A 17740-nucleotide genomic window follows, 5' to 3' on the forward strand; every position below is an offset into this window, starting at 1 on the left:
GCCGACCTTTGATGTGGCTAGTTACCTCAGATCTCAAGGTAGCGATACCGTCGAAATTCAAAACATCTCTCAAACTGATTTTGAAGAATATCGTTTGGTAAATGAATTGATTCTTCGAGGGCGTAAGTTGTATGATAATATCATCATTGCAAGTGGTGAAGAGGGAACGATTTACAGTAAGGTTACAGCTAGTAAAGCTGCAGATACCATGTTATCCTTGGCTGGTATTGAAGCCACTTTTGTGATTGTAAAAGTTGCACCTGACAAGGTTGCTATTTCAGCCCGCAGTCGGAGCAAGATTAATGTGCAACGCATGATGGAAGAATTGGGGGGCGGAGGTCACTTTACCCTAGCTGCCTGTCAACTGTCAGATGTTACGGTTGCTCAAGCCGAGCAATCGTTGATTACCGTTATTGATAATGATTTAAAAGAAAATATGGAGGTTGCAAGATGAAAGTTATTTTTCTAGCAGACGTTAAAGGAAAAGGGAAAAAAGGGGAAATCAAAGAAGTACCAACAGGCTATGCTCAAAACTTTTTGATTAAAAAGAACCTTGCTAAAGAAGCAACAAACCAAGCCATTGGCGAATTAAAAGGCAAACAAAAATCAGAAGAAAAAGCGCAAGCTGAAATTTTAGCAGAAGCCAAAGCTTTGAAAGTCGAACTTGAAAAAGAAAGCACAGTCGTGCAATTTTCTGAAAAAGTTGGTCCTGACGGACGCACTTTTGGTTCTATCACAGCTAAAAAAATCGTTGAAGAATTGGCAAAACAATACGGTCTGAAAGTTAACAAACGTGCTATTGCATTAGACCACCCAATTCGTGCGATTGGCATGATCGAAGTTCCTGTTAAATTGCACAAAGAAGTCAGTGCAGATATCAAATTGAACATCAAAGAAATGTAATCGGTTGTTGAAAAAGGCACGGGGAGGTGAAAAACATTGGCGGAGAATCTTGAATTAAGGGTTCAGCCACAAGATTTACTGGCAGAACAATCGGTTTTAGGTTCCATTTTTTATTTCTCCAGACAAACTGATTACCGTTCGTGAGTATGTGAGCCCAGATGACTTTTACAAGTACGCCCATAAGATTATTTTTAAAGCCATGATTGCTCTTTCTGATCGCAATGAAGCCATTGATGCGACAACCGTTCGGACGATTTTAGACAATCAAGGGGACTTGCAAAATATCGGTGGCTTATCCTACATTGTTGAGTTGGTCAATAGTGTACCGACCAGTGCCAATGCGGAATATTATGCAAAGATTGTGGCTGAAAAAGCCACTTTGCGTAATATCATCGCACGCTTGACAGAAACTGTAAACCTTGCTTATGATGGAACGACTGATTCGGAAGAACTTATTGCTGGAGCTGAGAAAGCCTTGGTTGATATCAATGAGCATAGCAATCGCAGTGGTTTCCGACGTATTTCAGAGGTTTTGAAGGTGAATTATGAAAACCTTGAAGCGCGTTCGCATCAGACTAGCGAGGTGACGGGCTTGCCAACAGGTTTTCGTGATTTGGATAAGATTACAACAGGTTTACATCCAGATCAACTGGTCATTTTAGCGGCTCGTCCTGCGGTGGGGGAAAACGGCTTTTGCCTTGAATATCGCTCAAAATGTTGGAACGAAACAAGAAAAGCCAGTTGCTATTTTTTCCTTGGAAATGGGAGCTGAAAGCTTGGTCGATCGTATGCTAGCAGCAGAAGGCATGGTCGATTCACACCATCTAAGAACTGGGCAACTCACTGATCAAGAGTGGAATAACCTAACGATTGCTCAAGGTGCTTTAGCCGAGGCACCTATTTATATTGACGACACACCAGGGATTAAAATCACTGAAATCAGGGCGCGTGCTAGAAAATTGGCGCAAGAATTTGATGAGGGGCTGGGCTTGATTGTCATTGACTACCTGCAGCTCATCACAGGAACTCGTCCTGAAAACAGACAACAAGAGGTTTCTGACATCTCACGTCAATTGAAGATTTTAGCAAAAGAATTAAAAGTTCCTGTTATTGCCTTGAGTCAGTTATCTCGTGGTGTTGAGCAACGTCAAGACAAACGTCCTGTTTTGTCAGACATTCGAGAATCTGGTTCTATCGAGCAAGATGCTGATATCGTGGCTTTCCTTTATCGTGATGATTACTACCGTCGTGAAGGGGAAGAGCAAGATGATGCTGTTGAGGATAACACCATCGAGGTTATCCTAGAGAAAAACCGCTCAGGTGCACGTGGAACAGTCAAACTAATCTTCCAAAAGGAATACAATAAATTTTCGAGTATTGCACCATTTGAGGAACGCAATTAAACCATTTAAAAGGAGTATGGTAATAAAATGAGTGATGCATTTGCAGATGTAGCCAAAATGAAAAAAATCAAAGAAGAAATCAAAGCCCATGAAGGTCAATTGGTTGAATTGACACTAGAAAATGGTCGCAAACGTGAAAAAAATAAAATCGGTCGTTTGACAGAAGTTTACCCATCGTTGTTCATCGTGGAATACAATGAAAACTCAGATGTTCCAGGTGCCATCAACAATTCTTACGTTGAATCATACACCTACTCAGATATTCTGACCGAAAAAACATTGATTCATTATTTTGATTAATCATTGATAGTTAGTAAGTGGTAAGAGTTTTTAGAATTAGCCTTCATAGCTAAACGTAGGAGAACAGGAGAAGCTGTTCTCTTTTCTACCATTTGTCAAGTATATCAACGATTTCTAGAAGAAATCATTATCGGAAGCTACTTAATTCAACCAGTAGAGAAGTTATTTCTTTGACTTAACAGAGAAAAAGTGCACAACTAAATAACACCTTAGCTAGCTACATTTTTAAAAAGGTGTTACAATAATATGGCATAAACAATTTTAGCGATTTTGGGTTGAAGTGTAATCGTAAAGTTTGTTATGCGTTATGAGGTAATACATTGTCCGAATAAGGCGATGTATAGAGGCAATCGTATGTGGCTTCGTTGAAGTTGTTTGCGATTGTCTTTTTCGTTTCTCATAGAAGTCTTCAATATGGCAATGATTAGTATGGCTAGCCGCAGCGATGTTGTGAATACACTTAAACAGAATCTTTCTAGCGTAGGGATTACCACGCTTGGTAATGTGTTCCTTAGCGAGGAAGTTTCCAGACTCATAGTGCCGTAAGTCGATACCGATAAAAGCATTGATTTGATTGGCAGACTGAAAACGGCGGATATCTCCAAGTTCACCAATCATGCTTGTCGCAGTTGTCTCAGCGATGCCAGGAATAGAAAGCAGAATCTCATACTCTGGTAAAGGCTGAGCTAATTCCACCATTTGCTCAAGAACAGCTTGTCTTTGTTCAGAAAGTCTGAGTAGTTCTTTGGCATAGTAACGAACTTCTTCAAGTATTGGAGAGTTTTTCTTGACGGCACAATAAGACTGATTGGCTAGTGCTGCAAGCTTTTGTGCTAAGTAAGCCACGCGTTTGTCGGAAATGCGTTTTGAAGTAAATTGCCGAATACCTTCTAAGAGCTCATCTTTACTTAACTCAAGCACGAAGTCCTTGTAAGGAAACGTCATGACCAAGTTCCAGTATTGCTCCCTAGTTGGCGTTGATAAGATATTTTCCATCTCAGGAAAGGTAACTTGTAAGACTTTGTGCAATCGATTCTTAGTGCGGACAATATCCTCCGTTAAGTTCTGATAGAATCTACTTAAATCGCGCAGTTCTTGATAGACTTCTTCTTGGATATAAGTTGGCTTACGATTCAGTACAAATTGAGATATCGCTAATGTTTCGGCATCGATTTTATCCGTTTTACGGACACGCAAACTGTCTAATTGCTTTTTAGCTTCCAAAGGATTTAGCTGTGTATAAGCGTATCCATTTTCTTCAAGAAATGCTTGAAGACGACGCGAATAGACACCTCTTGCTTCAAAAATGATCTCGGGCTTTTGAACGGTTTTTAAATCATCTAATAGGCGAGTAAAACCGATAGCGTCATTTGGCATGGTGTATCCATGAATTTTTTCGCTATTGATGACAATAGCCACCTCTGAACTTGCCTTACTTACATCAACTCCAAATACTGTACGCATCATATTACCTCTTTGTCTTGAATGATTCCTTGTTTTAGTGATTTCATTTTCAATACTCGACATCTTGTGTCCCACATACTTTGATAACATTCTTCCTAAAACAGGTGTCTTGCCAGTTTTTGATACGACGTCTAGCGTCAAAAGAGAACTCGACTTAACAAGCCACCACTACTTTAACATAAAAGAAAAAGTAGAGAGTACTTTCTCCCGTCGGAGATTTTCTCACTACTAATCTTAGTATGTTTTTGATTGATAGAACTGATAGTAAGCGACTAATTGAAAATGAAATTCATGATGGATATTGAACTACTATTATATGAAAGAAAAGATATGACAAGAAAGAATTCGCCATTTACGACTAAAAAAACAACAATTAACGACTTAGGCGGTTATTTCTTCTCAAAGTAGGATATACTGAAATTATTCATGGCCATGACAATAACTAAAGAAACGGAGATGATCCAGATGGTAAAAACGTTAGAACAATTTGAAACATTGACCTCTGAACAGCTAGCAACTATTGAAGGTGGTGGTAAAGGGATTTGTAAACCCGTGTATACTGGAGCTAACGGATATTCATGCCGTTATAGTAATGGTGAATGGGGCTATGTGGTCACTAAAGGAAACTTTCAAGCGGCAACTGATGTAATTGCGACAGGGTGGGTATCCTCTCTAGGTGGTGCGTATGGCTATGCGACGAGTTGGGGAAGACGACCATGATGTTTTCTAAACGACGAAAAAGAAAGCGTAGTACTTTTTATCATCAGATAGAGCTCGTTTATAATAATCCTAGTTTGAAGATTAGCAAAGATCTTCGCAAAGCTCTTTTAGAGAGCGCTTTAGGACTTGAAAAGGAGACCGAATAGCTTATTTAGCCTATCGATTATATCCATTTGTTTGTGATGAGATATTGAATCAAAAAGCTAATCGTAATGATGAGTTAATCGTTTTACAAAAATATTTAGAAAGAACTCGTTGGAAATACTACTGGGGTGTTGTTTTAAGCATGGCATTTGCTCGTCAGTAGCATCACCCTAGCCATTGCATGCAATGCTATCTACGATTATTAGCTAAGGTTACTTGTTTTATAATACATTGGTTATAAGCGTTAGTCTGAAGGTCTAGCGCTTCTTTATAGCATAGGATATTATTGCTGGTTTAGTTAAAAGGCTTTACAAGTCCTTTTTTTTATGTTAAAATGTACTCTGTGTGAAATAATAGCAGGAGAGTATGAAGCTCGTCAACAGTTGGCTCTTCTACAGTTTTTCTTCAATAGAAAAGCTCCTAGAAGTCGGAAAAAGTAATCTTGGCTGTTTAGATGAAAGTCACCTGCACGAATCAGGATTCTCTAATTTGTTATTTCCTACAAAATTTTTATTTTATAGGAGGACATTTTTAATGTCACGTTATACTGGTCCATCATGGAAACAATCTCGTCGCCTTGGCTTGTCACTTACAGGTACAGGTAAAGAATTAGCACGTCGTAACTACGTGCCAGGTCAACACGGTCCAAACAACCGTAGCAAATTGTCTGAATACGGTTTGCAATTGGCTGAAAAACAAAAACTTCGTTTTACTTACGGTCTAGGTGAAAAACAATTCCGTAACTTGTTCGTACAAGCTACTAAAGTAAAAGGTGGAACTCTTGGTTTCAACTTCATGGTTCTTCTTGAACGTCGTCTTGACAACGTTGTTTACCGTTTAGGTCTTGCAACTACTCGTCGTCAAGCTCGTCAATTCGTTAACCACGGTCACATCCTTGTTGACGGTAAACGTGTTGATATCCCTTCATACCGCGTAACTCCAGGTCAAGTGATCTCAGTTCGTGAAAAATCAGCTAAAGTACCAGCTATCCTTGAAGCTGTTGAAGCTACTCTTGGACGTCCAGCATTCGTATCATTCGACGCTGAAAAACTTGAAGGAACACTTACTCGTCTTCCAGAACGTGATGAAATCAACCCAGAAATCAACGAAGCACTTATCGTTGAATTCTACAACAAAATGCTTTAATTTTAAAAGAAGTATTGAAAAAGCCCTTTGTTGGGCTTTTTTGTTTGCAGAAAAAAGCGGCTCTTTATCAACTGTAGTGGGTAGATGAAAAGCTAACACCTAGAGAGGACGAACTTCGTCCTCTCTTTCTTTATGTTCAATGCAATCAAAATCCGTTTTTTAAAGTTTTCAAAGTTCCTGAAACCAAAGGCATTTCTCTTAATGACTTTGATGAGATTATTGGTAGCTTCCAGTTTGGCGTTGGAATAAGGCAATTCCATGGCGTTTAAAACCTTGTCCTTATCCTTTAAAAATGTCTTAAATACCGTCTGGAAAATAGGATTAACAGTGGCTATTTCCTGTTCGATGAGGTCAGAAGAAATGATCTGAGTTTTTCTCTTGGAAATGAAATAAGAGAAGCTGATAGAGTTCATAGTGCTGTCTGAGTTCATCTGAGAAGACAGGAGTTTTTCTAGGATTTCCTTGTTAGTCAAATGCATTCGAAACATAGGGCGATAAAATCGTTTATCGCTGAGTTTACGGCTATCTTGTTGTATCAATTTCCAGTAACGTTTCAAGGCTCGGTATTCCTGCGATTTTCTGTCGAATTGATTCATAATTTGAATACGGACACGGTTCATAGCACGACTAAGGTGTTGCACGATATGAAAGCGATCGAGTACAATTTTTGCATTCGGAAAAAGCTGTTTAGCAAGTTGATAATAGGGACTAAACATATCCATGGTAATCACTTTGACCCGATTTCTAACCTTTCTAGGATAGCGTAGAAAGTGGTTTCGGATAGTTGCTTGGGTTCTTCCGTCGAGAATGGCGATGACATTTAGGGAGTCGAAATCTTGAGCGATGAAGCTCATTTTCCCCTTCTTGAAGGCATACTCGTCCCAACTCATCACCTCAGGTAGGGTATTCCAATCCGTTTCAAACTTGAATTCATTGAGCTTTCTCATAACTGACGATGTTGAGATAGATAGCCTGTGTGCAATATGTTTCATTGCTTGATTTTCGATGAGTAATTGTGCGATTTTCTGGTTAACAGCGACAGAGATTTGGTGGTTTTTCTTGACAAGAGGAGTTTCAGCGACCGCCATTTTTCCGCACTCTTTACACTTGAAACGACGCTTTCGAAGACGGATAAGTAAGGGATAGCCAGCTGTTTCTAGGTAGGGGATCTTAGAGGCTTTCTGGAAATCATATTTAGCCATTAGTCCCTTACAAGAAGGACATTTAGGGGCTGTGTAATCCAAGTGACCGTGGAGTTCTAAGTGAGTCCCATATCATATTCATCAGTGATAGTGATATTTTTGTCTTTAATTCTGAGAAAATTTGTGATAAGATTTAGTTGTTCCATATGAACCCTTTCTAATGTGAGTTTCGTCGCTTTTCATTATAGGTCATATGGGACTTTTTTTCTACACTAAAAAAGGCTCCATAATCTCTACAGTGGATTTACCCACTACAGAAATTATAGAGCCAAAAAAGCCGTCAGATAGTTATCTAACGGTTAATGTTACATTGGGAGTAATTTGAGCACGAGGTTGGTCATTTGACGTGGTGATTCTTTTTTTCCGTTGGCTATCCAGGCTTGACATAATCCGAAAAAGGCAGAAGCCAGATAAATACTGCTGTATTCTGCTTCGACTGGGGTTAATTTCTCACGTTTGAAACGGCGTTGGAAATCGGTGTTGATAAATAATCTCACCTTGTTCACAATAAAGGTTTGAAATTCTCGTGTTCCATTTGCTGAGATGAGGGCAGACAGTAATTGCTCCCGTTTTAGAAATTCAAAAATCTCCAGAAAAGCAGCCTCTTTATCCCCAACGTGTTTTTCAAAAATGTACTCAATTTGATTAAATAAGGTTTGCTGGCAGGAATCAATCAACTCAAATTTATCCTTATAATGAGTGTAAAAGCTAGAACGACTAATGCCAGCTTCTTTGGCCAACTTTGTTGTTGTGATGTCATCAAAACTTTTGGTCTTTAGCAGGGTAACCATGGCGTTTTGAATAGCCTTTTTAGTGTTTGCTCTTCGATTGTCAGTTGTCATAGTCCTACTTTTTGAACATTTTTAGAATATGTGTCAAAAAACTCCTCCGTTAAACTTGAAATAATCTCGTAGATAAGTATAATGTATTATATCACAAATTTGGACAATGTGTATAAAATAGGAGACAATATGTTAGAAGAATTAAAAGCTCTTATAAAGACACCAAGGCTTTGGGTAACCATGATCGGTGTTGCCCTCATACCTTCTCTTTATAACCTCTCTTTTTTAGGTTCTATGTGGAATCCTTATGGTCGATTAGATGACTTGCCTGTTGCGGTGGTCAATCACGATAAGCCTGCAACATTGAACGATAAGAAAATTGCTATTGGCGACAACATGGTGGACAGTATGTCCAAAAATAAAGCGTTGGATTACCATTTTGTTAGTGAGGAAAAAGCTGAAAAAGGATTACAAGATGGTGACTATTATATGGTCATTGATTTGCCAGAAGACCTTTCAGAAAAAGCATCAACACTCTTGACAGATGATCCAGAGCAATTAACTATTCCTTATCAAACAACTGCTGGGCGTAGTTTTGTCGCTTCTAAAATGTCAGAAACAGCTATGAGTAAGCTAAAAGCAACAGTTTCTGAAAACATTACAGAAACTTACACAAAAGCTGTTTTCAAGAGTATGAAAAGCTTGCAAAGTGGTTTGAAAGAAGCTAGCTCTGGTGGCGATAAGCTTCTATCAGGTAGCCAGAAATTGCAGGAAGGTAGTCAAACGATTACGGATAATTTGAATGTGGCTGCTTCTGGTAGTCAGGCTTTGGCTGACGGAGCATCAACGCTTTCAAGTGGTTTGACGACTTACACAAATGGTGTTGGTCAATTATCAAGCGGAATTGGTACGCTTTCAAGTGGTTTGACGACTTACACGAATGGTGTTGGTCAATTATCAAGCGGAATTGGTACTCTTTCAAATGGATTGACGACTTACACGAATGGCGTTGGTCAATTATCAAGCGGAATTGGCACTCTTTCAAATGGATTGACGACTTACACGAATGGTGTTGGTCAATTATCAGGCGGAATTGGTACTCTTTCAAGTGGTTTGAATACCTACACGAATGGTGTTAGTCAACTTTCAGGTGGAATCGGTAGCCTTTCAAGTGGTTTGAATACCTACACCAATGGTGTTAGCCAACTCTCAGGCGGAATTGATAGCTTATCAAGCGGCTTGAATACTTACACCAACGGTGTATCGCAATTAGCTTCAGGCACAACAAGCTTATCATCAGGTATCAATGCTTATGTTGATGGTGTCAACCAATTGTCAAGTGGTTTGAATGAATTAAATGGCAAATCACAAGACTTAACAAATGGTATTGCACAACTGCAATCAAAAAGCAGCTCAAACTTGCAACAATTGTTGTCAGGTGCAACTGAATTAAACAATGGTTTACAGAGTTTACAATCTCAAATTAACGGCATATCTATCCCTGATGTGTCACAATTGCAATCTAGTCTAAGCTCACTAAGCCAACTTAGTCAGCAATTGTCAACAATGAGCAGCGCTATTTCATCTATCAATCGTTCTGATTTGGCAGCTGTTCAAGCAACGTCAGCTTATCAAAGTTTGAGTGCTGAACGCCAAGCAGAAATCGAAGCAGCTATTTCTAATAGTTCTGGTGCAGCAACTGCTAATCAGTTAACGTCACAAATTTCAGCAATTCAATCTCAATTGAGTTCGCTTCAATCCCTATCAAGTCAATTAGCAAATCTATCAACACTGTTGAATAACGTTTCAGCCTTGCAATCAGGAGTTGCTTCAGCAAGTGGCGGCAGTCAACAACTTGTCAATGGCTTGACAGACTTCAAGTCAGGTTTAGAAGCAGAAACAGGTATTCCTCAGTTAGTTGATGGTATTTCTCAATACACAGCAGCTGTTTCTCAATTGACAGATGGTGCTAATGCGGTTGTCGCGAAAAACGATCAATTAACTGGCGGTGCGTCACAATTGCAATCCGGTGCAGAACAATTAGCTTCTAACAATGATGCTTTAACAGGCGGTGCAGCGAAATTACAATCCGGTGCTAGTCAATTGGTATCAAACAATGACCAGTTAACCGGTGGCGCAGCGAAATTACAATCCGGCGCCGATCAATTGGTATCAAATAATGACCAATTAGCAGGCGGCGCAGCGAAATTGCAATCTGGCGCCGATCAATTGGTATCAAACAATGACCAATTAACAGGCGGCGCAGCGAAATTGCAATCCGGCACAGACCAATTAGTAGCAAATAACGGTCAAATCACTGGTGGTGCAGCGAAATTACAATCTGGCGCAGATCAACTAGTTGCTAACAATGGTCAAATCACTGGTGGTGTAGCAAAATTACAATCCGGCGCCGACCAATTAGTTGCTAACAACGGCAAATTGACAAGTGGTGTCGACCAATTGCAATCCGGCGCTGAACAATTAGCTTCTGGTGCTGGTCAATTGGCAGCAGGTAGTGAAACCTTGACAACTGGTTTAGGAACCTTGACAGACGGTATCTCAACCTTGTCTTCATCACTTTCTAAAGCAAGCAAACAATTGTCAGTTGTTTCTGTTAAGAATAAAAATGCTAAATTAGTTTCTGACCCTGTCACAACAAAACGCAAAGATATTGACACCGTTAAAAATAATGGTATTGGTATGGCACCATACATGATTGCCGTATCTCTAATGGTTGTGGCACTTTCAACCAACGTTATCTTCGCAAGCTCTCTATCAGGTCTTCCAGTTAAAAACCGTTGGGAATGGGCTAAACAAAAAATCTTTATCAATGGTTTGATTTCAACAGCTGGTTCATTGATTCTATATGGAGCTATTCAATTCCTTGGTTTTGAAGCCAATTACGAATGGCGTACCATCTTTGTTATTTTATTAGGTGGTTGGACGCTCATGGCTCTTGTAACGGCGCTTATCGGTTGGAACCGTCGTTATGGCTCATTTATTTCTTTGATTATTTTGGTTCTTCAATTAGGTTCTGCCGGTGGTTCTTACCCAATTGAATTGAGTCCAAAATTCTTCCAAGTTATTCACCCTTACTTACCGATGTCTTACATTGTAACTGCCTTGCGTGAAACCATTTCAATGACAGGCTCTATCGGTCAAGAAGTTGGTGTCTTAGTCGGTTTCTTAATCGCCTTCATGATTATGGGACTGATCATTTACAAACAACCAAAAGCAGAGGCCTAAGAGGGTTTACCTCTGCTTTTTTTGTGGGCAGATTATTTGAAAAATATCAGAAAATTTTATACACTTAATGAATTCATTATGATTAACGAATTGGGGAGATTATGTCACTTATCACACTTATTTTATCGGTTTTAGTTGCCTTAGAGCATATTTACATCATGTATCTTGAAACCTTTGCGACACAATCAGATGCGACCAGCCGTGTCTTTAATATGTCAAAAGAAGAGTTGCAACGGACTTCAGTTACCAATCTTTTTAAAAACCAAGGGGTTTATAACGGAATGATTGGTGTTTTCTTGCTTTACGGTGTCTTTACAAGCAATACAACTGTAGTTACTATCTTTTTACTAAATGTCATCTTAGTAGCCCTTTACGGTAGCTTAACAGCTGACCGCAAGATTATCTTAAAACAAGGTGGTCCTGCTATTTTGGCATTATTGACGCTCTTATTTTAAGACAAAAAAAGCATCGCTTGAACGATGCTTTTTGCGTTTATTGAATGGTGATGTCACCGGCTTTGTTGTCAATAGTTAATGTATTTTGGCTAGATGTGTTTAAATCTGAAGCGATGTCTGCATCTCCTAAAAAGTAAGATGGATTAATCTTCAAATCTTTGTCTGCCAGTGTAATATCGACATCTCCAGCTGTTGAGGTGATGCTATTGTCCTCACCCCTTGAAAGTCGCATGTTCAGCTGAGAAATCCATGCGGAGTTTGAAAGAAGTATTAGTGATTTGACTATTGTCGCAATCAAGGTCACCAGTTGTAACGGTAAAATCAAACTGATTTAATTGGCTGTGCTCAATATCGACATCTCCAGCTGTCAATGTAACAGTTCCAGCATTGATGTGAGCATTATACATGGTCAAATCCCCAGCTTTGACATCTAATTTGGCATTATCAAGCGAAAGGTTGTTAATGTCTAAATCCCCTGCCTTGAGATTGGCTTGGAGGGAGGTGAGGTTGGTATTTTTGCGGCACGGTGATGACAATGATGTGTGAATTCTCAATGATACCTCCTGATTTTGCTAGATTGATTAAATCTCTGAGACTAAAGAAATGGATCTCAGTATTTTCCCCTTGGCTCAAATGTCCTGTTTGTTTGACCGTTAATGTATCATCCTTAACCTCATAGTTGACAGAAGTTTTGCTATTGTCTGAGTAAGAATAAAAGGTTTGTCCACGTTTTCCTTAGCAACTACCACATCAAAAGCAGAGCTATCGATAGTTACTTTGCTAAAGGTGTCAAGGCTTACTTTGTGATAACGAGTTGTGCTTAAAGTTTCTACATTTTTCTCCAAATCAGCTAGTCCACCAGTCTCAAATCCATATCCTGCAAGTGCTGCACCAATTAAGGTCGCTCCAATCCCAAATCCTAAAATAATCTTTGTCCACGATTTCATCATTTTCTCCCTTTATTTACTGTTTTTTGTGCCAAATGAACAATGCTGCGCCCAGCCATTCTAAAGACTGCTCCCGCTGCTAAAATGGCTAATAATGACAAGCCAAGTGATAGTAAGCCTAAGCCAAAACCAAGTGCTGTTGCTGAGTAAGAAAACACTGAGGTAAGACCAGCTGTCAAAAGAGCATATAAAATCCTGAAATAATAAAAGCAACTGCAAGCGCAAGTACTGTTGCAATAAGAGAAACCCCCAAGGTTAAAATAGTAATGAGAACCCCAAAAATGAGAAGGGCAAGCGGTAGAGCAACAGGTGTTGCTAGTACAGCTAAACTAGCAATCCAAACTGTTGTTCCCCATTTTTTAGGCGTTTCAGTAGCATCTGCATCAATGATTTTCTCATCAAGCAAACCGGCTGATAATATCATGAGCAGCCTCTTTTGGAGTCCCCAATTCGGCAATCACTGCCTCCTCATTTTCTGGGCCAGCCTCGTCAAAATATTCCCTAAAATAGTCCATCGCCTCTTGGTAGTCATCCTTTGGCAATTTCCGTAAATACCGATCTAATTTAGCTAAATACTCAACTTTCGTCATCCTCTAATCTCCCTTCAATAATCTCGTCAACCTTTTCCTGATAAAGTTTCCACTCCGTTTTCAAAAAAGCCAATTGCTCCTTGCCACTGTCAGTAATGGCATAGTACTTGCGTTTACGTCCTTGATATTCTTGTTGATAAGTGCTTAAGTAACCCGCTTTTTCCAATTTTTTTAAAATCGGGTACAAAGTGGATTCTTTGATATTTGCCAGCTTTTTAATCGTGTGACTAATGGCATACCCATAAGAATCCTCTCTGTCAACAATAGCCAGAACAAGAAATTCAATAACAGTTGCTGAAGTTGGAAAATACATACCTGCTCCTTTCTCTTATATATAAAAATTTTATATATAATTATTTTATATATAATCATATAGTAAACAATACAGGAAGTCAAGCTAAATATATAAAAATTTTATATATAAAATAAAAATCCCTTCGGAATAGGCTTCAGAAAAGGGATAAGAAGGATTAAATGATTCTAGAAAAATGACTAATAGGCTCTAAATGAGGCAAGTCTTGTCTTTAATACAAAATAAAAAATCCCTGAAACAATCGTTTCAAGAGATTTTTAGGGTCTTCATTATTTAACCTCAGTAAAGATTACGTGTTTACGCAATTTTGGTGAGTATTTTTTTCAATTGAAGACGGTCTGGAGTGTTACGTTTGTTTTTTGAAGTAAGGTACAAGCGTTCACCAGATTCTTTGTGTTCAAGTGTGATATTTACGCGCATGGTATCTCCCTTCTATTATTTAGCTGCTTTAGCGATTTTACGTCCTTTGTAGTATCCTTTAAGTGATACACGGTGAGAACGTGAGTAATCTCCAGTAGTTTCGTCAAATTTTACTGATGGAGCAGTCAATTTGTAGTGTGTACGACGTTTGTTTTTCTTCGCTTTTGAAGTGTGACGTGCAGGTACTGCCATTTGTTATTTCCTCCGATAATTTTTTAGTTCTTGATTTTCAATCAACTTTAACATCATACCATATCTTTTTTGTAAAGTAAAGTTACTTGACAAAAAAATTTAAAAATAGCCGAAGAAATCCTAAAAAAAAGGTTGTGCTTCTTCTTTAGAACTTGTTTTTGTGATAAAATAGAAATGATTGAATCGCTACAATAGTAGAAAGGAATGAAGGGGCTAAATTTGAAAATTTGGTGCCAGTATATCTTATTATGAAACTGCAAAAACCTAAAGGAACCCAAGATATTTTACCTAGCGAAAGCGCAAAGTGGCAATATGTCGAAGCTGTTGCGCGTGAAACATTCAAGAAATACCATTACAGCGAAATCCGCACACCGATGTTGAGCATTACGAGGTGATTAGCCGTTCAGTTGGTGACACAACGGATATTGTGACAAAGAAATGTATGATTTCTACGATAAGGGTGACCGTCACATTACCTTGCGTCCAGAAGGTACGGCTCCTGTGGCGCGTTCATTTGTGGAAAATAAATTATTTGCGCCAGAAGTACAAAAACCTGTGAAAATGTACTATATTGGGTCAATGTTCCGCTACGAGCGTCCACAAGCTGGTCGTTTGCGTGAGTTCCACCAAAATGGTGTGGAATGCTTTGGCTCTGCTAATCCAGCTACAGATGTGGAAACCATTGCCATGGCTTACCAATTGTTCCAAACCCTAGGGATCAAAGATGTCACTCTTCATTTAAATACCCTAGGAAGTGCGGCTAGTCGTGCGGCTTATCGCCAAGCCTTGATTGATTACTTGACACCAATGCGTGATGAATTGTCAAAAGATAGCCAACGCCGTTTGGATGAAAATCCGCTTCGTGTCTTGGATTCGAAGGAAAAAGAGGACAAGCAAGCTGTTGAAAATGCGCCATCTATTTTAGATTACCTCGATGAAGAAAGCCAAGCTCACTTTAATGCGGTTCGTGACATGCTTGAAGCCCTCCATATTCCTTACGTTATTGATACTAATATGGTGCGTGGCTTAGATTATTACAACCACACGATTTTTGAGTTTATCACAACCGTTGACAAATCTGATTTGACCATTTGTGCGGGTGGGCGTTACGATAGTCTTGTAGATTACTTTGACGGTCCAGAAACCCCTGGTTTTGGCTTTGCACTGTGGTCTTGAACGTTTGCTTCTTATCTTGGAAAAACAAGGCATTGCATTACCGATTGAAAATGATTTGGACGTTTACATTGCTGTTTTGGGAAAAGGTGCAGATCTTAAAGCTTTAGAACTTGTTCAAGCCCTTCGTCATCAAGGTTTTGCAGCAGAACGTGATTACCTCGGACGTAAAATCAAGCACAATTCAAGTCTGCGGATGCTTTCCATGCTAAAACCATCATCACTTTGGGAGAAAGTGAAGTGGAAGCAGGTCAAGTAACGGTCAAAAACAACCAAACCCGCGAAGAAGTGACCGCAAGCTTTGAAGAAATTGAAACAAACTTTTCAGATATTTTCAGAAAACTAAGCTAATTGCTTTTTCAATGAAGAAAGCACGTGAAAAGGGCTTAATTGGGAAAAGGCAAAAAAACTCTACCGCATGGGTGGGGTTTTTTCGTGCTTTTTGCTATAATAGGTGGGAATGAATAAATTAAAAAACGGAGAAAGATAGCAATGAAACGTACAATGTATGCGGGTCGTGTTCGTAGCGAACATATTGGCCAAGAAGTGACTCTTAAAGGTTGGGGTCGGTCGTCGTCGTGATTTAGGTGGACTTATTTTCATCGATCTCGTGACCGTGAAGGGATTATGCAATTGGTCATCAATCCTGAAACAGTTTCAAGCGACGTTATGGCAACAGCAGAAAGCCTTCGTAACGAATTCGTTATCGGAGGTGACAGGAGAAGTTGCCTTACGCGAACAAGAAAATCCAAACTTGCCAACAGGTGCGGTTGAATTGAAAGTGTCAGCATTGACCATCCTAAACACTGCTAAAACAACACCATTTGAAATCAAAGATGATGTTGATGTGACAGATGACAATCGTTTGCGATACCGTTACTTGGATCTTCGCCGTCCAAAAATGCTTAACAACTTTAAATTGCGTGCGAAGGTGACACACTCTATCCGCAATTACTTGGACGACCTTGAATTTATTGACGTTGAAACACCGATGTTGACAAAATCAACGCCTGAAGGAGCGCGTGATTATTTGGTGCCAAGCCGTGTGAGCCAAGGTCATTTTTACGCTTTGCCACAAAGCCCACAAATCACAAAACAATTGTTGATGAATGCTGGTTTTGACCGTTACTACCAAATCGTAAAAGTTTCCGTGATGAAGATTTGCGTGGAGATCGTCAACCTGAGTTTACACAAGTGGATATGGAAACGTCATTCTTATCAGATAAAGATATCCAAGATATCACTGAAGGAATGATTGCCAAAGTTATGAAAGATACCAAAGGTATCGACGTAACTCTACCATTCCCACGTATGTCTTATGATGATGCCATGAACAATTATGGTTCAGACAAACCTGACACACGATTTGAAATGCTTTTACAGGACTTGACAGAACTTGTCAAGGATGTTGACTTCAAAGTATTTTCACAAGCACCAGTAGTCAAAGCTATCGTGGTTAAAGGAAATGCGGACAAGTATTCACGCAAACACATTGATAAATTAACAGAATTTGCAAAACAATTTGGTGCCAAAAGGCCTTGCTTGGATCAAATTTACAGATGGAGCTATCAGTGGACCAGTTGCGAAATTCTTGACAAGTATTGAAAGCGAATTGACAGTACGTTTACAACTTGAAGAGAATGATTTGGTGCTCTTTGTTGCGGATACGCTTGAAGTGGCTAATAATACACTTGGTGCTCTTCGTATACGCATTGCCAAAGAACTTGACATGGTTGACACTTCACAATTCAATTTCCTTTGGATTGTTGATTGGCCAATGTTTGAATGGTCAGAAGAAGAAGGTCGCTATATGTCAGCTCACCACCCATTCACATTGCCAACGGAAGAATCAGCACATGAATTGGAAGGTGATTTGTCGAAAGTGCGTGCCGTTGCCTACGATATCGTGCTTAACGGTTACGAACTTGGTGGTGGTAGCTTGCGTATTAACCACAAAGACTTGCAAGAACGTATGTTTAAAGCACTTGGCTTTACAGCAGAAGAAGCCAATGACCAATTTGGTTTCTTGTTAGAAGCGATGAATTACGGTTTCCCACCACACGGTGGTTTGGCTATTGGTCTTGACCGTTTTGTAATGCTTCTTGCTGGCGAAGAAAATATTCGTGAAGTGATTGCCTTTCCTAAAAATAATAAAGCAGCAGACCCGATGACACAGGCACCGAGCCTTGTTTCAGACAAGCAATTAGACGAATTGGCTTTAGCTATTGAAAGTGATGATTAGAAAAACACCTATCAAGAAGAAACAAAGTTTGTCGTTAGTCGGTGGGCAGAAAAATATGGCCTACTGAGAACCATGCAGAGTATTTCCAAGAAAAGTAT

At 39.4% G+C, this 17740-nt stretch overlaps 3 protein-coding genes across 3 annotated transcripts; 2 read left to right on the plus strand and 1 right to left on the minus strand.

The window, feature by feature from the left end:
* The first annotated feature begins 450 nt into the window (after positions 1 to 450).
* Positions 451 to 903, plus strand: LOC121495285 (50S ribosomal protein L9-like). Its single transcript, XM_041762519.1, has one exon. It carries the CDS (start codon positions 451 to 453, stop codon positions 901 to 903), a length of 453 nt encoding a protein of 150 aa, XP_041618453.1.
* Positions 904 to 4526: 3623 nt separating this feature from the next.
* Positions 4527 to 6080, plus strand: LOC121495286 (30S ribosomal protein S4). Its single transcript, XM_041762520.1, has 2 exons — positions 4527 to 4729; positions 5456 to 6080. The coding sequence occupies exons 1-2, from the start codon at positions 4527 to 4529 to the stop codon at positions 6078 to 6080; spliced, it is 828 nt and encodes a 275-aa protein (XP_041618454.1).
* A 7208-nt stretch (positions 6081 to 13288) lies between these two features.
* On the minus strand, positions 13289 to 14580 carry LOC121495287 (putative DNA-binding protein YwzG). Its single transcript, XM_041762521.1, has 2 exons — positions 14516 to 14580; positions 13289 to 13556 (listed from the first exon to the last, which is right to left on the minus strand). The coding sequence occupies exons 1-2, from the start codon at positions 14578 to 14580 to the stop codon at positions 13289 to 13291; spliced, it is 333 nt and encodes a 110-aa protein (XP_041618455.1).
* Positions 14581 to 17740: the final 3160 nt, after the last annotated feature.

The sequence above is a fragment of the Vulpes lagopus genome, chromosome 7, assembly GCF_018345385.1.
Source record: "Vulpes lagopus strain Blue_001 chromosome 7, ASM1834538v1, whole genome shotgun sequence".
In the NCBI taxonomy this organism is placed as follows: domain Eukaryota; kingdom Metazoa; phylum Chordata; class Mammalia; order Carnivora; family Canidae; genus Vulpes; species Vulpes lagopus.

Excerpts from the sequence above, each read along its gene's own strand:
- LOC121495285 (XM_041762519.1), top strand. The coding sequence starts at position 451 with ATGAAAGTTATTTTTCTAGCAGACGTTAAAGGAAAAGGGAAAAAAGGG.
- LOC121495286 (XM_041762520.1), top strand. The coding sequence starts at position 4,527 with ATGATCCAGATGGTAAAAACGTTAGAACAATTTGAAACATTGACCTCT. Across the intron at positions 4,730-5,455 it reads ACTGATGTAATTGCGACAGG|GAGGACATTTTTAATGTCAC; the intron begins GTGGGTATCCTC and ends TTTATTTTATAG.
- LOC121495287 (XM_041762521.1), bottom strand. The coding sequence starts at position 14,580 with ATGGTATTTCTTGAATGTTTCACGCGCAACAGCTTCGACATATTGCCA. Across the intron at positions 13,557-14,515 it reads CCACTTTGCGCTTTCGCTAG|AGAGGATTCTTATGGGTATG; the intron begins GTAAAATATCTT and ends TATTGTTGACAG.